The sequence below is a fragment of the Gorilla gorilla genome, chromosome 8 (genome assembly GCF_029281585.2).
Source record: "Gorilla gorilla gorilla isolate KB3781 chromosome 8, NHGRI_mGorGor1-v2.1_pri, whole genome shotgun sequence".
Taxonomy (NCBI): domain Eukaryota; kingdom Metazoa; phylum Chordata; class Mammalia; order Primates; family Hominidae; genus Gorilla; species Gorilla gorilla.
Window position 1 is genome coordinate 138,655,144 of NC_073232.2, and position 23,712 is coordinate 138,678,855.

The 23,712-nt window shown below is 40.9% G+C and overlaps 1 protein-coding gene across 3 annotated transcripts in view; it reads right to left on the minus strand.

Moving 5' to 3' along the window:
- The window catches only part of ADAM12 (ADAM metallopeptidase domain 12), a 377,010-nt gene extending 354,083 nt beyond the window's left edge, over positions 1-22,927 (minus strand). The window contains exon 1 of one of the 3 annotated variants that reach the window (XM_019034886.4): positions 22,346-22,927. In XM_019034886.4, the coding sequence (XP_018890431.3) occupies positions 22,346-22,433 (88 nt within the window). In that variant the 5' untranslated portion in view covers positions 22,434-22,927. The remainder of the gene's footprint in view (positions 1-22,345) is intronic. The other 2 variants (XM_019034889.4, XM_063710574.1) reach the window with 2 other exon arrangements.
- Positions 22,928-23,712: the final 785 nt, after the last annotated feature.

Here is a 23,712-nt window from a genome sequence, read left to right on the forward strand (position 1 = left end):
CCAGATCCCTCCCACAACACATAGGGATTATGGGAACTACAATTCAAGATGAGATTTGGGTGGGGACACAGCCAAACCATATCAAGGAGCACAGCGACTGGAAAGCCAATTACAACACATAGCGCAAATTTTAAAGGTGCTTACTCCTGTCTTAAATCACCTGCTTTTCAAGTGCAATCCTGCTTACATTTATTGTGATTTCTTTTAGATTCTAAAGTTTATTTATATGGAAAGTAATAAGAAGGTACAGAACAATTCTGAAAGAATATTATAAGAGGTTTAGATCTACCAGGTGTTAGAATCATCAAATAGCAATAATTAAGCAAACAGTCCAAGTACAAGAATAGACAGATCAATATAAGTGAATAAAAGTGAGAAAAGTTGACACAAATATGTATAAAAAAACTAATAAACAAGGTAGTATTTCAAATCAATGGAAATAAAACAGTCAGTGGTCATAACTGGGTAGTCATCTGAAAAGAGAATGGATTCCTATCCTCACCTTTTGTGTAAAAATGACAGATGAATGAATAATTTAAATACAAAAAATAAAACTATAAAACTACTGTATGAAAACACTGCTTCCATATTAATTCCATGCAGCCTTTTAGGATGTCACAGCAGGATGCATGATCCTTTCTATAACTCTCTAAGTTAAAGATACATATTCTAATTCCTATGGCAAACACTAAAATATAATAATAAAATGAAGAACTACAGCTAAAATAGGGAAACATTAAAACTACTCAGTACAAAAGAAAATGAGAAAAGAAGGGAAAAAAGCAAAAACATACTGGGCAAACAGTAAAAGACAGCAAGATAATGAACCTAATTCTCCATAAGAATAATTAAGTGTAATTGGAATAAATATTTCAATTAAAAGGTAGTGACCCTCAGAAAAGATTAAAATGCAAAGCTAATACACACTGTTTAAAAGAATGCACTTTGAGCATAAATATAGATATACTGAAAATTTAAAAAAATGAAAAAAGATGCTCTGCGCATACATATGCAAACACTAAGCATAGGAAAGCTGAGGTGGCCATATCGATGTTAGTCAAAGTGGACTGTGGGACAGAAATTACTACCAGAGATAAAGAGGAAATTTCATCATGATAAACAGGTCAATTTGTCAAGAAGACGTAACAATCCTAGATGTGTATAAACCTAAAAAGAGTTTCAAAATACATCAAGAAGACTGATAGAACTGAAAGTACAAATAGATAAATTGGCAACTTCAGTTAAAGGTTTTACTCCTCTCCCAATAATTGATAGAAATAACAAACAAAAAATATTAGTAAGCTTAATATGAGATTTGATAACACCATCAACTAACTATGCTATTTACGGGACATTACCCTATCCAACAACAGCAGATTTTACATTCCTTTCAACCATTCATGGAATATCCATCAATAAAGACTATAAGCTGAAGTATAAAACAACTCTCTAACAAATGTAAAGATAAAAGTAATAAAGAAGACATAATCTGACTATAATAAAATAAAATTAGAAATAACAAAATCTTAACATCTCAAATGTTCAGAAATTTAAAAACATATTTCTAAATAAGCCACAAGTCATAGAAAAAAATCATGAAAGAATTTTTTAAAATATTTTAAACTGACAATAATGAAAAAATAACCTATACAAATTTGTAATATTCAGCTAAAGGAGTACTGCACCAGGGATATTTATATTTCCAAATGGCTGTACTAGAAATTGAGAATGTTATGTTAACATTCTAAGTAAGGATCAACCAAAAGCAGCTAAAGAGCAAATCAAAGACAAACTAGAAGAAAAGCAACAATAAGTAGCAAAAATCAGTAAAATAAATAACAAAAGAGAAAATCTTTGAAACCAATGTTGGTTGTTTGCAAATATTGATAAAATTGTAAAATTCCTAGCAGGATAAAAAAATGAGAAAAAAATCATAATTTACCAATTTTAGGAATTAAAGAAGGGTACGTCATTACAGATAATATAGGCATTAAGTGATAATAAAATATTATGAAACATGTTATGCCAATATGTTTGTTAACTCAGATGACATGGACATATTTTTCGAATCTCCAGGCCCAGATGGCTACGCTGAATAATTCTATTAGACATTTAAGAGAGAAATAATAACAATCTTATACGAACTCTTTCACAAAATACAGAAAGTGAGAAAACCTTAACTTATGAGGCCAGTATAACCCTGATACCAAAACCAGACAATAATATAATAAGAAAAATAGCACTATCTCTTATAAAAACAGACACAAAATCCTTAAAATATTAGGTAATAAACCCAGATCTGTCTCTATATGTACATAAATGTATATGTGTGTATGTGTATGTGTGTATATATATAAACGTGTGCATATATGTATATGTATGCATGTGTGTATATATATATGTGTGTATGTGTATATATAATATAGGATAAACAACAAATGAATGGGCATGCTACTTTGTGAAACCTAGGTAGGTCTCATAGTTCATATTCCCAGGACTACAACTAATCAGGCTACCCAGTTGTTATTTATATTAAAACTCCTCAGAAACATAAATTTCTTATTCCTTTGATAACTTAATTCACTGTTTTATGATCCCAGCTTGGATTGTGTGATTTTTTTTTTTTTTACAAAGGACTGAAGTCAAACCACCAAAAGAAAAATGTATTGTAACAATAAATAGGGTACAACTTTAAGGAATGTACTTTTACAATTACTATGAGTTTATCAATAATAACCTGTCATGTTAAGTCTTCCAATTTTTGTACATAAAAATGATTTTCATCAAACCACTGAAACTATCCATTGTAGATGTAAATAAAATAACCAAGTTCAATGTAAGAAAGCAGCATAAAACAAAGTAAAACTTGTGATTTGCAAATCAGCCTGATGTAAGTTTTTTGTTGGTTTTTTTTTTTTTTGCCTTTGTAGTTGCAGAAGGTGATCTCTGTTTTAGAAGGAGTCATTTCATTCCCCAATTGAATTTTTACTCATTTAGGCTAAAATCACTTCAAAAGTTTAAAATGAGGGTAGAGGAAATAAAAAGGAAAAAAAGTAAATATATAGTTAAGTTTATCATCACCAGATCACTAAATGCTAGCTATAGAATATCCAAACCCAAGCAAACACATAGAGTTCTTCACGCCCATCCTTGCATCTGTACATTTCTCAGGGAGATAAGAACAAGCTAAAATTAATAGAGACCTCTTGCGATTTTTATTAGACTATCAGCTCACATTTTCTACCCAATATAAAAATTAGCATCCATTACAGCATCATAGTATTTCCAAAAGATGTTCCTTTAAGATGTTCCTTTTGTATCACTAATATATACTAACTACCTTTTCCACATCAAATATTTGGATACATGGTATTTTTTTCAAAAAGACTTTCCAAATGTGAAAATTCACTTACATGAAAGGTTGTACAAACACAAAAAATTTAAGAGTAGAGCTTTAGTGAATCACATTTGTTGAAATGAAAAAGCAGCACACCAAGTGGGACTATTTACTCATCATGCCAATATTTATTGAGCAGCTGTGATGTGCTAGGCACGGGGGACCCAACAGAGAATAAGATGGATGTGGTCTCTGTCACCACAGAGCTTAAATTCTAACCAAGAAGACAAACAGTTGATTAGAATGTGATAAGTGCTCTGACGGAGACATAGTATTTTGAGAGCATTTAGCAGGGGGACCTTTCCTTGACTGGGGTTGGGTGGGAAGGACCAAGAACCGGCTGCCTGTGAGGAAGTGAAGTCTAAGCCAAGGAGGAGTTCAGCCAAGTGTTGGAGTCAGAGTGGGAAAAGAACTGTCAGGCAAAGGCAATGAAGACACTGCAGTAAAAGGACATGAAACAGCTAAGCAACAAAAATGCAGAAACAGAGCCACCTTACCAATCAGATGCTGCTGCCAGCTCCAGGACCTGTACATAGTGAGTGGACACCTCTGAAAACAGAAGCTTCCACCTGTCAAAGCCATTCCTGGTATTTACAATGCTGATTATCTAATTAACTCACTGTGCTAGACTGTTGAGATGGTTCTCAGTGCCCCCGCCTCCTGGTTTTCACTCCCATGTGTAACCCTGGTAGGGTCAGAATTAAGCAAGTCACTAGGTTAAGAGACTTAGTGACTTGTTTTTAACCAATAGACTATAGCAATATTCACAGACCATGATTGGATTATACAACTTTTGATTCTGTCTTATTTGCAGATTATATTGCCTTCTCAGTCTGCAGGCCTTGATGAAGCAAGCTTCTATATTGGAGAGAATACTGATTAGGAAAATGGGAACCAGCTAGGAACTGAAACCTTCAGTTCAACAACTCAAGGGACTGAATTCTGCCATGCTTCTGTGAGCTTGAAAGCAGATCCTTCCCAGTTGAGCCTTTGAATGAGACCCAGTCCTGGCTAACATCTTGACTGAAACCAGTGAAAGAAGCTGAATTAGAGGACCCAGATGAGTTGTGCCTAGATTCGTAACCCACAAAAGCTGTGAGATTGTACACAGGTGTGATCGTAAGCCACTAAGTTGTGGCAATTTGTCATACAGCAATAAATAACAAATGCACTCATGCATGTGCATTTATCATGTTTACAAGTATTTTCTACAGCCATCATAGGTAGCAGTTATTAGGTTGAGTCCTGCATTTTATTTGTGAGAGAAAACAGAAGATAGTATACTTAATTATTAAACAGTAAGTTTCTCCTTCAGGAAGAATAAATTTTAGCTGGTAAGTCCATATGTTCCTTTGATGTGAAAATGAAAGGTCAGAGATACCAGGCCCTGCAAACGGGTCTCCAGTCCTGTTTTTCCTGCCAGTCCTTGCAGGTCAGAGCCCACAGGACAAGTTCCTGGGATTCACACAGCTAAAGACTCAAGTATTGTTCTATCTCAGTGTCTTCCTAGGTTCTCTCCTCAAATCCCAATGTCCCAAGATAAACACAAGCTGAGATAGCTGCAAAGGGTCTGGAGTATGGAAGAGTTACTGGACATCATAGGTCCTCCCTTGGCAGCCCAGTGGTTTAGCATGTGGGCCCTGAAATCAACTGCCTAGTTCAATCCTGGCTCAGCCTTTTATAAGATGCAAGGGCTAAGGCAAATCATGAGTTCTCTATGCCTTAGTTTCTTCATCTGTAAAATGGAAATAATAATGACCCATACCTCTAAGGGCTACAGGGATATTTTAACCACATAATTCATGTAAAGGGATTATTCGAGAGTCTGCTGAATGTTTTGTTAAATGCCGGAGTCATCACTATTAGTTATTCGTGTAAGTCCCATTTCTAGTATATTCCCTATTTGTGCAGTAATTCATGCGGATAATCTCAGCTGTGTCACCTTGTAGCTGTATAACTGCACAAGCTGAATGTCCTAGCCCTGGCTTTCCTATCTGGAAGAAAGAGTGGTCATAGTGCCTGCCTCCTAGGGCATGGTGAGAATGTATGAGAAGCTACTGAACCAGTGCTAGCACAGAAACCACACAGGCAAAATCCCTTCATGGAATTCCTCAATTCTATCCTATGAAGAAAGAGCAATTACCACTCAGAAATGTGATTGTTTTCCAGGTACACAGATAAACCTGTAACCAGGAGCCCTTGGGTGTTGTCTGATCATGCACTGAACTAAGACTGAGTAAACATTTTAGAAAATTCATTTGCTGCTGTGCAAGTCAGAAGATAATGGTAGCTGCAGCTTAGTTTCAGAAAGATTCAGATGAACAATCTTAGTAGTGTGGGAGAGATCTTTCCATTCACTTACGTTTTCCTGTAAATTGGGAAAACACCACCAATATTTGGTCTTAGAGTGGAACATTTCTGACAGATTCTGGATGTTCTAAATGTGTACTGTTTGGAGCCACAAGGATGTAGAGTGCTTAACGGGCTTTACTGCTGCAATCACCTGCTCTAACTGGTAATTAAGATATAAGTCAAGAGCTTATGTGTCTGCTTCACCCACAAATGTGAGGTTCCTATTTCTACAGCAATTCTTATCCATGCCAACCCAGTACCCTGAGAGGCATGTTAAATTTTATTTGCCTTGCCATTCTACGCTTATCCTCCCTCCCACATCTCTTTCTCAAAAAGCCAGTGGAAGCTGAACGCTAGGAAAACTCATGCCCCTGGCCTGGGCATCTGCTACCATTCATTCTCTACAGCCCTTATGCCTAGCCCACAGTGAGTCCCATACAGCAGAGAAGAAGGAAACTAGTGACCATTTTGTGTGCTATAAGTAAATGATATTTGAAAGAGTTCACATTATTAACACAATCTCAAATAGTCCTGGTTAACAGAGATGCCCCTAATGGTAGACTGATAAACAACAAAGATGGAAACATGAGATTTAAGGTAGGAGAAAAAGGAATAGAAACTGCCCTCCTCTCCCAATTCTCTGCCACCCCCTCTGTCAAGCTTTGGGACTAACTTGGACACCCATCTACCATGAGCAGAAGGGGACGGTGGCTCATGGATGCTGGGAACTTGTGCCATTCAAGGCATGAGGACAAACCTCAGCCACTGAATGAACATATGAACAGTGATACCATGTGCCCCCCTGTACCATCAGAAGAGAAGACCTTAAATTACAGAACACATTCCCCAACCTCTCCCTCATTTGGAATTCACCACAACCCAGGGAGGTAGGCTGCATCCTTGCTCATTGTTGACAAAGAAACTAAGTTCAGAAAGATTTAGTGGGTTCCTCAAAGTCACACAGCCATAAAGAGGCCAAGCCAGAACTCAGAGCCACTTCTCACTCCAAGTCCAGAATTCTGGCCATGATCCAAGCCACCTGTCAATTTTATAACTACAACGCCAGAACACACAGCACTCTTGACCCACTAAATCCATAAGGAAGTAACATCAGGGGAGATAAGCTGAAGAAATCTCATTATTTTATGTCACTGAAGTCCATAAGAGAAGCAGATGCTTCTACTAGGAGCTTTTGTGCTTGAAAACAGTTGTCTTGATTTAGCTTTTCAAACCATATCCTATCCCAGCCCTTTCTGCCTCCCTCTTTCGAAATTGCTTTCTCACTGAGCCTCTGTAACCAATGGCTTAGTCTTCAGCAGCACTGAGGGAGAAAGAAGGATGATAAGCACCTTTTTAAAGGAGAGCAGAGACAAGAAACAGAAAAGAGACTAAAGTATGTGAGAAAAAAGTTTCAAGAGGACCATCTATTGCAGCTGAATAAATTATGCTCCAAGGAGCAGACTCTCCCTACTAAGAAACTGGAAGTAAAGCTTAGTGAATTGAATAGACTAAATCTGACATGTCCAAATTTTAGTGGCAAATCAGACATCTGATTTTCCTGTAGATAAATTAGTGGAGAAATCAATCTATATGGAATCATAGCATTCATTCTGAAGGTTACAAAAATATACAAATGAGTGTCTCCATTGTTGGCTTACTCCATTGTACAATCTTCTCTGTATACTAGAATGTTTAAGTATGGAATGAATTCACTATACACTCCTGGAAGGCTCACATGACTGGAATTCTGTTGACACCTCCGCTGGCAGAGGAGCGGCTTCTGGGAGTGGATGTTGGCCTTGCTTCCCAGCTGTTCTCATTTTGCCTCCGCCAGAGGGAGATGGGAACAGCTGATGGCTTCACCCCCAAAGCTCAGCTTGGCCCCGTCATTAGCACATCTCACCCCTGCAGCTGCCAAGGCCAAGACTAACATGCCAGCAGGAAAGCAGCTGACTGACTTTTCTGACTGAGTGTTTGGAGTACTGGAAGTTGAGAATCAAGCTCCCAAGCGGGTTCAACTTATTTTCTGTACATTTTTACGATCGACTCGCTCTAGAGGCCATGAAATGAGGGTGTCTGTTCTTCTCAACACTGTATCCCCAGTTCCTGGCACAAATCTGGGATTACAATAGGCAGCCAACAAATGTGTTGACTAAAAGACCCAAAGAATCATTATCAGAGATGTCTAGTTCTGAAAACACAGTGGACTGAGCTGACACAGCTAGAAAGCCTTTCTACTACAAACACAGAAAAATGTTAAATAAAATGTGACAACCTACATAACTGAACTAGAAAGAAGGGAAAGAAAATTATCAGGGAATTAAGGAATTCCTAGCCAGAGCATCCACCCACTGCCAAAGTCATGGAATCCCAGAGGCCTGGCAGACATAGGACTTCAGCCTGGAAACCATGAGTTCGGTAACATGAGGCATGATCTTGAACACACGAGTCAGAGAACTCTAGCTAGATCCTTGAATAAAACCAAGTCCAGACAGGCTGCCCTTCCCAAGTCACCAGGGCTAGAAAACCTCTACCAAATGCCACAGGAAAACTTCAAAGTGACATGTCTCCCCAGAGATCTGGTGAGGGTTAGGGAGTTCCACAAGAGAAATAGAAACTTCAAGCCTTTGCCACATGGGTATGGAGACCAAAATTAGAATAGCCATGTGGTGTAAAATTCCCACAATAACTGGGCTTAGACAAGGGAAATCCCTGAGGCATCTGTCATGAGTAAACAGACTCTGCTCCACAGGAACTCTTCTAATCCAGGGTACATAGGACTCCCATGGAGAGGGTAGCAGTGGAGGGAAAAAAGCTGGAAATGAACTCACAATTTAAAATTGCAAGGCACTGGAAGAGATAATCCATGGGTAATACAGAATCAGCATCCTAAGAACTTGAAATAATAACCTGAAATGGATAACAATATATAAATCCCAAATTATTAAAGACATGTAAGAATACAAAGAAAAGATAATAAAAGATAATTTGAAAATATTACATTTTAAGAAGATCAGGCAAGTTTGAAAAAGAGCAAAACAAAGCTTCCATACGTGAAAAAGTAAAGATATTGAAAAATGTGAAGTCAACAGACAGTTTAAACAGCATTTAGACACAGCTCAAGAGAGAATTGGTAAACTGAAATTTAGACTTGTAGACATCACCCAGAATATAAAGCAAAGAGTGATAAAGAGATGAAGAGAAGCTAAAAACAGGATGACTGAATTATAAGGCCCAAATACATATAACAAAAGTTCCAAAGGAAGTGATGAAGCAAAAACGGCAAGGCAGTAATTAAAGAGATGCTTGCTACATTTTTTTAAATAATTGATTGGATTCAAGAAGCACCACAAGGCCAGAAATACACAAATTTAATATAAAACCATATAAAAACACATGAATAAAATACAGAACTACACATACACAAGCACACACACTCCACCACCACCACCAAAGAACTACCTTAAAAGTAACCAGAGAAAAAGGCAGGTTTAGTGCAAAGGCACAGTCATTAAATGAAAGACTCCTTAACAACAACAGGAGAGGCAAGGATACAACAGGTAATATCTGCTAAAAGAAAACAATTGCCAACCTCTGGTTTGGTTATCCATACATAGCTAAACTAACATTCATGAAAAAAAAAAACATTTTCCAGGCAAACAAATATAGGGAATTTGCTACTCAGAGACCTTCACTGAAGACTACTTCAATAAGAAGCGACTGGATCCAGAAGTGGAAGTGGTTTGCAAGAAGCCATGGTTAAAAAAAAAAAAAAGAAAAGAAAGAAAGAAAAAGAAAGGAAAGAAAGGAAACTGGTTGCATTGGATAAATCAGCATAAGCCTGGACTGCTCAGCACAGAACAAAGCCTAGTATTTCCCCACTATATTTTTTGATGAGAGATGTGTTTCAAAATGGCAGAACTAAAATTCTAGACAATAATAAAAAAAACAGGAGGCACAATGAAGGGCACTAAAGCATGGTTAGCTTGTAATTGTTTGGGAGGAGGCCAAAGTTATTGACTACCTTTGGACTCCGTGTCTGAAGTGCAAATGTTAAAACTTTAATGGTACTACTAAAACTGTGGAAACAGAATATGTAACCTCTAAATTAACAGAACTGGGAAAAAGTAGGTATAAATAATCCTACAACAATAGATGAAAGAAAAGAAAGATGTGCAAAGATAGCAAAAGTTAGTTATTTTCATTAAAGTTGAAAAAAAAAACAAGGAGACTAGTAATCACTTCTTCTTTTTTTTTTTTTTTTTCTTTCTTTTTGGAGACAGGGTCAGGGTCTCACTGTGTCTCCCAGGCTGGAGTGCAGTGCAAGATCACAGCAGCCTCGACCTCCTGGGCTCAAGCAATCCTCCCACCTTAGCCTCCCTGCGTAGCTGGGACTACAGGTGCATGCCACATATATGACTTTTTTTTTTTTTTTGTAGAAATGGGGTGTCCTTATGTTGCTCAGGCTGGTCTCAAATTTCTGGGCTCAAGTAATCCCCCCTCCCCACCCCCCAGCCTCCCAAAGTGCTGAGATTACAGGTATGAGTCACTGGGCCTGGCTAATCCTTTTGTTTATCATTGTAATGGAGATGCTACCCAATGAAACAAGAAAAATGAAGTAGAATGAATAAGGAATGTAAAAGAAAAAACAAAACTTACCCTTTCAGGTGATTATTCTCTTAGAATTTCTATGACATCAATCTACAGACAAATTATTAGAATAAAAATTGAGCAATCACCTACCTATGATTTGAATCATCAGGATTAAAAAAAAAGTGAGCAAGATTTCTGAATTCAAAGTCAACCTACAAAAATAAGTAACATTCATATACACTGAAAAGAAAACATCAATTAGAACTTTCAATAAGGAAATGACTCCACAGATAAAACAAGAACAGCCATGAACTGGCACTTGTTGAAACTGAGTGATAGAAACACAGGTATTGATTGCAGTCTGTCTACTTATGTGTATGTTTAAAACTTTTCATATTAAAAAATTAAAATCTTTTAAAAAATAGTGATACCATCTAAAGTGACAATAAATCTATTAGGTACTTAGGATATCTAGAAATATATCTTACAAAGATGCACAAGAACGTTGGAGAGAATATTATTGAAAACTTATTGAATAGCATTAAAGGGAACAAATAAATAGAGAAATCACCACATTCATGATGGGAAGCCTTGATGTCATGAGGATGTCAATTCTCCCCTAAATTAGCCTACAAGTCCCCAAACAGTATTTTGCGGAACTTAGCAAGAAGATTCTAAAGTTCATATGAAACACTAAAGTTTCAGGGATAGTCAAGATAACTTTAAAAGGAGAGGAGGGGAGAAGGAAAGGAGACATTAAACTTTATACTTTATTGAATACTTAGCATGGTCTGAGCACTGTTCAAAGCACTGTATATGTATTCTTTCATTTCACCTGCACTACGGCCCTGTGGAGGTAGATATGATCATTATCACCATTTCATCAATGGAAAATGGGGAAAGAAAAAGATTATATAGTTTGTTCAAGGTTTGGGGTGAGCAACGATCCCAATTTGCCTGGCACTGAGAGGTTTCCTGTGATGTGTCATCTTCAGTGCTAAACCTAGGAAAGTCTGGGCACACAGGATGGTTAGTTACTTTCTCAACATGACATGTCAGGAGCCAGGTGGCAGAGCTGATCTGCAAACTCCAGCAAGCTGGCTTCAGTGTCTGCCCTCTGCACCACCACATACCAACTCTATTAGTCAGGGTTCTCTAGAGGGACAGAACTAATAGAGAGGTATATAAAGGGGAGTTTATTAAGGAGTATTAACTCACATGATCACAAAGTCCCACAATAGGCTGTCTGCAAGCTGAGGAGGAAGGAAGCCCGTCTGAGTCCCAAAGCTGAAGAGCCTGGAGTCCGATGTTCAAGGGAAAGAAGCATCCAGCACAGGAGAAAAATGTAGGCTGGGAGGCTAAGTCAGTCTAGTCTTTTCACATTTTTTTCTGCCTGCTTTATATTCTGGCCATGCTGGTAGCTGATTAGATGAAGCCCATCCAGATTAAGGGTGGGTCTGCCTTTCCCAGCCTACTGACTCAAATGTTAATTTCCTTTGGCAACACCCTCACAGATACACCCAGGATCAATACTTTGCATCCTTCAATCCAATCAAGCTTAACCATCACGCCAACCAATCTAAACACTGAAGGCTTATTGTGAAGTACGGGATACTGAGAACAATATGATGCTGGAACGGAGGTAAATAGAACAGTAGGACAAAGAACCCAGAAGCATATCTGTGTGTGCTTGCTGGTTATCAGAAGTGGAAAAGGATTCAACAAATGTTACTAGAGCAATTGGTTTTCCAGATGGGGGGAAACAGACATGGATCTCATACAAGAAATAAAAATTAAATTCCAGTTATTCTAAAAGCGAAAAGCAAAAATTTTAAATTTAGAAGAAATTATCAAAATTTATTTCAGAGCTCAGGAAAGAGAGGAGGATTGTTTAAACTAAACTTAAAAAGAAACATGAGTAAATAAAGATAAATAATTCAAAGAAGAAATACGAAGAACATATAAACACATAAGAATCTTAGAGTCTTTAGTAATGAGAAAAATGCCAATTAAAACAATGAAATATTTAACATCCAGGTTGGCAACATTTAAAAAGCCTGAAAATACCAAGTATTAACAACCACATAGGTAACCAGAGCTCTCTAATAAGTAGGCACATAAATTGGTACAACCAATTTGGAAAGCAACTTAACAAAATATGTTACAGTAAAAAATTGGTGTACTCTACAGCTTAGTAATTCACTTGTAATAGGTTCCCTAGAGCTTACACCCATGCCTAAGATAGCAAGGATCCTCTCACCATTGCAATATCAAAAAGTTGGGGAAAACATATTTATTATCAACAGAGGAGTACACAAATTATGATTTAGTCATTCAATTAAAAGGAATGAACCAAGCACATATATGAATAAGTCTAAAACATATATTGATTTTTTAAAAAGTTACAGAAGGTTGTCATATATAGTAGGGTACCATTTACTTAACAGTTAAATACATAAAGAGTATCAGATATTGATTAGGGGTATGTGTGTGTGTACACACATACACACACACGAACCAACCAACTTCACAGTAGTACAGCCTCTGCAAAAGGAAGACTGAGATCAAATAGTCTGAATGGGTGGGGAGAAAAGGGATGGCTATAAATATATCTTTAACATTTTACATCTTTAAATGTTGAAAGTTCTGAAGTACATATAGTAGAATCTGGCTGGCAAAAATACGGGTGTATAACTTATTCTATGTCTATTTTTCAACTTTAAAATTGTCATATTTTAGAAATGAATGATGGGGTTAGATTTCTTTTTCAATCATCTTTTATATGATATTCTCAAATTATACTGAAATTGGCTGAAATAATGATTTTAGCTTAAAAGTTTTACTTAGTATGCTTAATTTCAGAATGTACCTTTCCGTAGGCAGACAACAGCTGCATTTTAAGGTATAATGCAGACCCTAAATCCTAATGCAGGCTCTGAAGAACACTACCAACAACAACAAAAAACCCAAGATGAAAACAAAACCAAAATAGGAAGGCTTTTACACTGTTGGTGGGAGTGTAAATTAGTTCAACCATTGTGGAAGACAGTGTGGCAATTTCTCAAGGATCTAGAACTAGAAATACCATTTGACCCAGCAATCCCATTACTGGGTATATACCCAAAGGATTATAAATCATTCCACTATAAAGACACATGCACACGTATGTTTATTGTAGCACTATTCACAATAACAAATACTTGGAACCAATCCAAATGTCCATCAATAACAGACTGGATAAAGAAAATGTGGCACTTATACACCACAGAATACTATGCAGCCATAAAAAAGGATGAGTTCATGTCCTTTGCAGGGACATGGATGAAGCTGGAAACCATCATTTTCAGCAAACTATCACAAGAACAGAAAACCAAACACCGCATGTTCTCACCCATAAGTGGGAGTTGAACAATGAGAACACATGGACATAGGGAGGGGAACATCACACACTGGGGCGCCTGTCAGGGGGATGGGGAGCTAGGGAAGGGATAACATTAGGAGAAATACCTAATGTAGATGACGGGTTGATGGGTGCAGCAAACCACCATGGCACCTGTATACTTATGTAACAAAACTGCACGTTCTGCCATGTACCCCAAAACTTAAAGTATATAAAAAAAAGTTTCTCATATATCTAGGCAATCCTTCATGTACTCCCAATATTTCAATTTTTTTTTTTTTAAGCAAGACTAGTTTCTCAGATCACATTCAGATTCAAGTGAGCATATCTCTCACAAGCAATGTCTCCATCCTATCCTGGCTTTAATTACAAACATAGCAACACATAATACAAGGAATCTTTTGGCCAAATTGCAGACCAGTGCTCACCATGCCTGCTAGGGGAAGACATGTCAAGGTGTTTCAGCATTTCTAAGAATGGATCATCTAAACTGATTAAGCAGTTCAAGGCTTCCAGGAGTAGGTAAACAGACAGAAAACGTTATCCAATGAAGCTGTCCAATTTTTTAAATAGTTGCCAAGAAGCTGAGCTCTTAATGTAGCCTTGGAATGACATAAAAGCTTAAAGGATAAAAAATATCAATATGATGCTGAATTACTCGGCTTTTCCATCCCATCTATCAACTGGAGGCAAGGTATATTGGGCATTAAATAAAGCACAAAAGAAACAGGGTGAAAAATGGGCTGGAGAAAGTATGAAGATTGAAATGGCAGCCTGTGAGAAAGTGTAATATTCAATGTGCACATTTCAATTGGCAAATAACGTTCATTTGAACTGCATTACCGTTCTGCTGAGATCCAAGCTAATTACAATCTCACTGCTATAGTTATGGCAAAGATAGGTTATGAACTGTTTGCCACAGCTAGGTTAAGATCCAGTCTCCAGCGTGAGGTAGACTAGATTGCCTTGCCCCTGTCACTGCTGATCTCACTATCTGAGGCTATCATTTCCTTTTCTGTAGAATGAGGGTACTAACAGGACCAACAAGATTCTTTCAGCAGAATTGCAGGAGATAGTGCACGCAAAGACCTGCGCACCGCTCCTGGCACTGACGCACTCGACAAACTCCTTTTTAAGTAACAATGTGCTGGTATGACAATTTTAGGTTTAAAAAAATACTAACCAAACATATGAAGAAACAACTATGAAAAATGCACAGCAACTACTCTCAAAAACATTCTGTCTAGATTACACCAATTTCACTTCTCCAGCCCAGAGACCTGACAATTAAAGAGCATGGACATACTCCAGAGCTGCTTCATATAGCTCCCTGTGGGCACACAGCCAAAGGGTTGCAGGGCTTAGCCATTTGGTACAGAAGAAACATCTGAAAATTCTACACCTGTCTTTGTAAATCATGGACGCTGCAGAAACCATTTAGCTTAAGGAGGCCTCTGAAACACACTCTGATACAAAATTTTTTTTCTGCAACTCTAATGAGTTCATTACAGCATCATCTACACCAGGAAGGAATGTGCTTAGCTTCTTTAAATTATGTAGCTACATTCCTTAAGAAAAATTTTGTTACAGTTTCCACAGCTGCAACATTTATCTAATTAGGTATATGTTGACTTTGAGTTTTTATAGATTTTGAAAAGAAAGTTTTGAAACATTTAAAAATGAGTTTAATTTTTGTTTCCACAAGGAAGGAGTTAGAAAGTGCCAAATGACAAGTGAGAGAAAGAAAATACATCTATATGTCGAGCATGGTAATCAAAGCCTTGGCTAAATTCTAAATGTACATGGCGGAGTCACAGGTGTTTATCTGTATGCCCTCCTGAAACCCTGCCATAAGGGAATAATTGTAATAACAATAATAGGCTGCGTACCATGGTTCAATGCCTGTAATTCCAACACTTTTGGGGGGCTGCGGCAGGAGGATGCTTGAGCCCAGGAGTTCAAGACCAGCCTGGGGCAATAGAGTGAGATTCTGTCTGTATAAAAATTTAAAAATTATATATTTTTTAAAAAAACTTTTGAGACAGACTCTCACTCTGTCACCCAGACTGGAGTACAGTGGCACGATCTCGGCTCACTGTAGGCTCTGCCTCCCAGGTTCAAGCGATTCTCCTGCCTCAGCCTCTGGAGTAGCTGGGATTACAGGTGCCTGCCACCATCCCTGGCTAATTTTTGTATCTTTTTTTTAGTAGAGATAGGATTTCAACATGTTGACCAGGCTGGACTCAAACTCCTGACCTCAAGTGATCCATCTGCCTCGGCCTCCCAAAGTGCTGGGGTTACAGGTGTGAGCCACCATGCTTGACCAAAAATTTAAAAATTAAGAACAAATTAGTTGGGCATGGTAGTGTGTGCCTGGAGTCCCAGCTACTAGGGAGGCTGAGGTAGGAGGATTACTTGAGCCCGGAGGGTCAAGGCTGCAGTGAGCTATGATTGCACCACTGTACATCAGCCTGGGTGACAATGCAAGACCCTGTCTCAAAAAAAAAAAAACAATAATAATAATTAAAACACAAAGCAGCAAAGCTTTGGAAGATGGAAAGGGGATGGACAAGTTGTTACCTATTTAGCAGGGAAGCGAGAATGGGAACTTATGACCTGGAAAGGAGGGCAGCCATCAGAAGGTGGGATGGATAAGCAGAACCCTGGAAAGGTTTGGGAACAGGGGACACTGGGCACTGGAACAGGGGGCACTGTATGGGCCAAGGCCAATACAGGCTGAGGCTGAAAACCTGTATAAGGAGAAGATAGAGCCCTAGATCCCCTGCAAAGCCAACACAGCTAGGTGTTGCCTGTCCTACTCTGACCAACATGGGAGGTGTATTTCCTGAAGACACTGAAGTAGAGAAGTTCTGTACATAAGGACTCCCAGGAATCGTGAAGGGGGGGTTAGCAAAGTGCTAAACGGAAAACAAAAGGATTAAGTTTAAACAATACAAGCATACTTAATGGCAACACTATCTTCTTTTCCCCTGCTCAGTTCACAGGCCCTAGAGCCAGGCTTAAATTGCCAGAGTGAAATCGCCTTGGCAGGAAGCTGAAGGAGTCTTCCTTGGAGAAATTGACCGGCCTAAGAAAAATAGAGTCTGTGATATGTGGACGTCTCTCAGCAAAATGAATGTTCATCAGTCAGTAAATCCATCTGTGGAAGTACACAGAACTTCTAATCAGCTCTTTAATGCCCCGTTATTAAATATCAACAGAGAGCCAAAAATCAGACATTTGAAGAAAGTCAGACAGATATTAAACAAATAGGGGGGAAAGAGAATCTCAAAGCTAACAATGAGAAAGAGGTGAACAAAAAATGTTTAACAAGTAATGACTAACACATTCAGAGTTAATAGCAATCTTACATCCATTACAAAAAAGAAGAGGACACTATAATAAGAATAAAAGAACATTCATTGCACAAGAAACCTCTTGGAAATTAAATGTGGTAGGATAAAATTTAAAATTATTTATTTATTTTGATACAGGGTCTCATTCTGTCACCAAGGCTGGAGTAGCACGGCATGATCATGGTTCTCTGCAGCCTTGACCTCCTGGACTCAAGTGATCCTCCCACCTCAGCATCCTGAGTAGCTGGAACTAAAGGTGTGTGACACCATGCCCAGTTAATTTTTTAAAAATTTTTTGTTGAGATGCGGTGGGGTTGGGGGGCGTGGCTCACTATATTACCCAGGCTGTTCTTGAACTCCTGGGCTCAAGCAATCCTCCTGCCTCAGCCTCTCAAAGTGCTGGGATTACAGACATGAGCTACCGTGCCCAGCCAAAAAATTTAAGTAGAAGGGTTGGGAAATGAAATTAAATAACTGTCCCAGAAAGTAGAACAAAAATGTAAAGGGATGAAAAATAGATAAGAAAATTAAAGGATGTTTTCAGGAGGCTGGGACATTCAGCTAATAGCAGTTTCAGAAAAGCTGTGGTTAAAAACAGTGAGGAAGAAATAATTGAAGAACGAATATAAGAAAGTATACTAAAACTTGACAACATGAATATTCAAACTGAAGGGGCCCACTGAGTTCCTAACAATTACTGATAAGAGCATTGCTAAAGCACATAATCATAAAATGCAAAAATACTAGTGACAAAGAAAAAAGATAATCACTTCCAAAAAGAAAAAAAGGCTACATTTAAAGGTTTGACAAGCAGAATACCATCAACATCTCAAGCAGTAATGGCCATAGAGACAATGAAGAAATGCCTTATAAAATACTGAGAAAATATGATTTCTTTCTTGGAATTTTATACCTAAACAAACTAGCAATCAAGGGTGGAATGAATGAATGTGTGTTTATCTATATATTTTATACAAGGTATGCCAGAGACACATTCCAGTCTTTGTTTTTACTCACAGAACTGTTTTGTTTGAAGCAGCAATGTATATAGTTAAAAAAATATTTACTTTTCTAGTATTCTGTACAAGCCAGCAGGGGCCCTGTGTCACAGTCTAGCCAATGATATCTAAGACAAAATCTACTACAAACGCTTATGGAAATATTATTTTCCTGATGAAAATAGATTTGACTGGTTCTGCCTTTTGTCCTTTCTGCTGTATTACTGCCTGGAATGCAGATATGATGCCAAGAGGTACAGCAGCTATCATGAGACCATGAGGAAGTAAGCATAAAGGCAAAAGTCAACATCTAAGTATCGCAGATAGAAATAAAAGAAAGTGCTTGGGTCCCCGATCACATCACTGACCTGACACACCAGTTACACCAGCCACCAAAATACTTATTTTGCAACTGCTTGTAAAGAATACAAGCTTGTAAAAATTGCTGCTGTCATGTTTTTTTTTGTTATTTGCAGCTGAAAGCATCCCTGACATATTCACAAGTTATCAAAAAAAGTTGTATCTTCCCAACACCCTTCCTCAGGAAGTTACTGGAAAACGTGCTGCACAGAAATGAGGAATGAACTAAGAAAAATTTACAGTGCTCAGAATATAGATGATTCAACACAGGAAGGACGCAAGAGGAATTCTTAGCGTCTTGGTAATAAGGGTAGTCCTGAGATAACAGCTGTAATGTATGCCTAAAAAGCAACCCGTGAGTCACGTTGGAACAGGAGGATGAAGGGCTCCAGGAAAGATGACATCAAGAAAAAGAAAAATCATGGCTAGACTACCTGATGTGTTGGATCATATTGAAAGGAGGTTGATAGTTCTCCCAGAAAGTGTGGAAGTAAAATAGAGGTTGTGTAAGGGATGGGAAAAACCAAAAACCAAGTATTCTCCCTACTCTCACTCTCAGTACCAAATGTTTCACCTCTGGTCACCCAAATATGTGGGAGTTTCTCCGCACCAACCACCAGTTCTTCAGTAGAGATCAACTGGGAGTCCTACAATTTAACTCTATTCTGACTCTATCTACCTGGAGAAAGCATCAGATCACACAGGTTAAGGGCTCAGTCCCACAAGACTTCCCCCCAATGTCAGATGCCAATCACAAGTAGTAGGTTGTCACACCTATACTTCTGACCAACTAGCTATAAGTTGGGGGTCCACAACCCCCTTCTCACGTTCAGTTAATTTGCTAGGTAAGCTCACAGAACCACAGAAAACACTTGCTTATATTTACCAGTTTATTATATTAATGAAGGATGTAATTAGGGACACAGATGAAAAACAGTTGGAAGAGATGCAAAGGGCAGAGAATGTGGAAAGGGATACAGAGCTTCTGTGTCCTCTCTAGATACACACCACCCTCCAGGAACTTTGATTTGCTCAGCAATCTGGAAATTCTACAAACCTTGTCCTTTTGGGGGTTTATGGAGGCCTAATTACACAGGCATGATTAATTACACCATTGGCGATCAAGTCAACCTTCAATCCCTCTCCCCTCCCTGGAGGTTGCAAGGGAGGTGGCACTAAAAGTCCCAACTCTAATCATGCCTTAACAAGCTCATTAGCATACAAAAGACACTCTTAATACCCCAGAGATTCCAAGGATTTTAGGAGTTCTGTGCCAGGAACCAGGGGCAGAGACATATTTCTTATTATATCACAATATCACAGCTTGGTGCACAGAAAATAAAGCAAACAAAAATCAAGACAAGGCAATCATTAACTCTAGGAAAAGCAAAAAGTTACAAGAGGGATGAAATGCCATAAAACACTGCATGGCAAAACAGTGAAAAGTATTTGCAAAGTCTTCTTAGTGCAAATATTGAATTTTTTTTAATGATGGCACTACTATATTGGGTAGTTGAAAAGAAGAGAAGGCAGTGTGTCTGGAGTAGGGTGAGCAAAGGGAGAATGGTAAGAAAGGAGATCAGAAAGGAAAACAGGAATTAGGTCATGCTGAGGTTTGGATTTTCTTTCCTAAGGGTGCTAGAGAGCCACTGGGGAGTTTTAGACAGGAAACTTGAATGCTCTAACTCATGTTTGAAAATAATAACTTTGGCTCTATTGTGGAGGAAAGTATACCATACAGGGATAAGGTGAAAAGCCAGTAGGCCCGTTGGGTAAGAGGGATAAGAGGCTTCTGCAGAAGAGATTTTTCCTATAAGGTGGCCTGGACTGGGAAAGGCACACTTCGGGATGTAAGGAAGTGGGTAGATGGGAATATACTTAGGAGGTTGGTGGCTTACGGAGTAAAAAGGGGGACACAGGGATGACTTCCTACATGTCAGCACAAGGCATGTGGAGAAGGCAGAGGAGGTTGTTACTGGGTTCAGGAAGGCTGGGGAAGGAATGATTTGCAACTAGAGAGTCTGGGATCTAGGGTTCTGTTTTGGACTTGCTAGGCTGAGGTGCCCCAGAAAGTACCAAGTAGGCAACTGTGCCAGGGCTCAGGGTACAGACAAGGCTAGGGAGAAACTCAGAATATGCTCTGACTTAACAGGTAGTAATTCCGCCTTTTCTCTTGCCAATGCAAAGAAATGTTTCATTATATGTTTGGAGTTTTATACGGCCTCAATGGTATGATTTGGGGCACTGATTGATTGAAGACTTGATACTGAGAATCTAAGGGTAAACAAGCAGTGAATCCCGGAATATATCACAATAGGTAACCCATTCAAAGTGCTTAGGCCTCCCTGGTTTTCGATTTTGGGTCATATCTGTCTTAAGGAAACACTCTCTCTACCAAAGCTGAACTCATAAAATAGTAAAAGTCCTCCCCCCCTCCCCACACACACACAAGAAATAATTTCCCATTATTAGCTGGATTTAATAAACATTTTCTTCCAAAAAAAAAATTTGTCCCTGCTCAGTAGACTTCTCTTTATGTGTACAAAGCACGTGCCAAGTTAAAGACCATGTCAGGCACACTTTGAGACACTTTCCGTTTTTTAAAAAGTTCTTTCTCAATAAACATTCAAAAGGACCAATTTGTTTAAAAGTCTTTCAAAGCACAATTCACTACAGGTCGTAGAGTTCTTTAAACCCTCAGCAGTATTCTTTCTTGACTTTCTCATTGCTTTGTGCAATCTTTGTATTTAATCATTTATCCCCAAATTGGTCTTCGCAGTGTGGATTTTAACAAGAACTGGGTTTTAGCCACATTACAGTAGACGCGGTGGGAGCGGAGGGCAGCAGTGGCAATCGCAAAATAAAACGTATCATAAAGCGGTAACGGTTCGTGATTTAGGCCAGTTGTTGAAAAATAAATGCCTGTTACATAGAATCACAGAACTTTAGAGCCTGCGGCCAAGGGAAGTCGTTCATCGGTGGACCGACAGCGCCCCGGGCGGCAGAAAGAAGGCGGCGGCGGCGGAGACCCGGGGAAGTTGCCGGATTTTTAAAAAGGCACCTGCTGGGTGAGTCCTCACTGTGCAAACGGGAACCACAGGTGCCCGATTTTAAGGGGCTACAACTCGGGAAAACCTAAGTCTGTAAAACAACCATAAGATCCGCACGTTAAACTAAGTTCGTTCTCGCTGTACAACAAGTTGATGTGGGCGATTATTTACGGCGGAGAAACTGAGTGGAGGAAGGAGGGAGAATTCCGCTAAAGTTTGCCTGCGACTGACAGCTAGGGAGTGACCTGGAAGCCAGGAAGAGGGGCAGAGAGGAAACTAAAGAAGTAGGTAAGAGAGTCAGTTTATGAAAATAGAGCCTGCTGTGGAGCGCAGCAGGCACACCTGCGGAGGAGGGGGCTGCCTCACCTGCGGGGCCGCTGGGCGCCCCCGCTAAGTGTTTTAGCGGGGGAGGCGGGGGCTGGAAAGGAAACCTGGTGAAGGGCTGGCCCGGAGCCTGGGGTGGGGATATTCACTGCCGGATAGGGCCAGCAAGAGGACCCGACACGCATCGTCCCGAGCGACACGTGTAAATGTCAAGATACAGAGACATCTGCAAATGTCACCCAAGAGGGTGAGGACGGGGGAGCGGTCCCGAGGCTGTGCCCTCCGGGGCAGGCACTGGCTCCTGCGGGGCTGCGGGCCAAGTGTCCCCCTTCCCCAGGGAATTGGCACCTGGGCGGGGCTCGGTCTCGCCGCGCTGGAAGCGCAAGCCCCGAAGCTCCGGAGATGCGCTGGGGCGCGTCGCCCCTCGGGGCAGCCCTGGACCTCGGTGCGCCCAGGCGCAGCGTGAGGTGCCCCCGGCGGGGCGGGCAGCGAACCGCCCGGGTTCGGCGACTTACCTCTGGCCTCGCAGGGCGCGAGCAGAGCACCGGCCAGGGCGAGCAGGAGGGCGCAGGCGGGGGACACGGGCAGCGGGCGCGCTGCCATCGTCGCCGGCCTTCAGTGCAGCAGCTCTCGGGCCCGGCGGCGAGCGCTGCACCATCCCACGCGGGCGCCGAGCAGGGGCCGGGCGTCGCGACCGGAGGGATTTCCTGCCGCGGCGAGTCAGCTCCGGAGCCCTCGCGCAGCGCCCGCGCCGCCGCTGAGCTCTTCTAGCCTTTCATTTTTAAAAAAGTTTCCCCCCGTGTGTGTGCGTGCGTGCGCGCGCGCGCGCCGTTCTGGCACAAGCCAGCCTTGACCGTTGCAATAAATGAGCAAACTGTCCGAGTTGGCCCGGGGACGAGGAAGAGCATTAGTGAGAGAAGGCAGGCCTGTGAAATGGATCCACGGCCAGCAGTCACCGTTCTTATTACCGCGGAACAAATTATTGTCTCCCCCGCACCCCCGCCAGTTGGCGGCGTCCCGCGGGTCCTAGAGACCGCTCGGGTCCCCCCGCCAGGGTCCCGCCCCGAGCCGCGGCTCGCTCACCCCCGGGGGTGGGCGGCTCGGGGCAGGGCGCCTCCCTGGCCGCGAGCGCCGGCGGCATAGACGTGGCTCAGTGGCGTCCGGGCGCCCGGAGCGCACACGTCCCCGCCCCAGGATGATGTGGCCGCAGGGCCCGGGGCGCCCGGCTGCCAAGCGCACATGCGGCGGCACGGTCCAGCTTTCCAGGCTGAAGCTGGAAACGATGACTCTGCTACTCGCTCCCCGGCTCTCTGGGAACCCTCGGAGTGCAGGTCAGGTCTCCACCGCGGCCCACAGCCCGGCGCGCGACCCCGCCCGGCCCTAAGCGCCCAAAGGGGCATCTCTCGCCCGTGAAACAAGCTTGGACTCGCAGGCACAAGACACCTGGGCGTTACTTTTGATCAACAGTGTTAGGTTTTACGTTGATAGATTGGCTCACGTTTCCATTCCATGACCTGGACCCAGAAAAGGGTGTACAGTGACGTTCCCCAAACTTTCCTGATTGTAAGAAGCAGCTGGGTTGGCTTGTTAAAAAGATTCCCGGGCGCCCTCCTACGCTTTCAGAATGAGACTCTCCAGGCTGTGGGGCCGGGGGAGCCCAGGGTGTTTGGAGAAACACCAATGAAAGAATGGTGCGCCTTGCCTTCTCATCCTTGTTCCGGGCTGACCCCACCCCTTCAGCCTCGCTCGGCCCTCAGGGAGACCATGAAAAGCAGCAGCGAGGGGGCCCGCACAGACAGAAATGGCTGGAGCTATGGAGGATGGCTGATGCCCACCCTGCGGGTTACCATGATTCCCAACCTTGGGGACTTATTAGAATAGT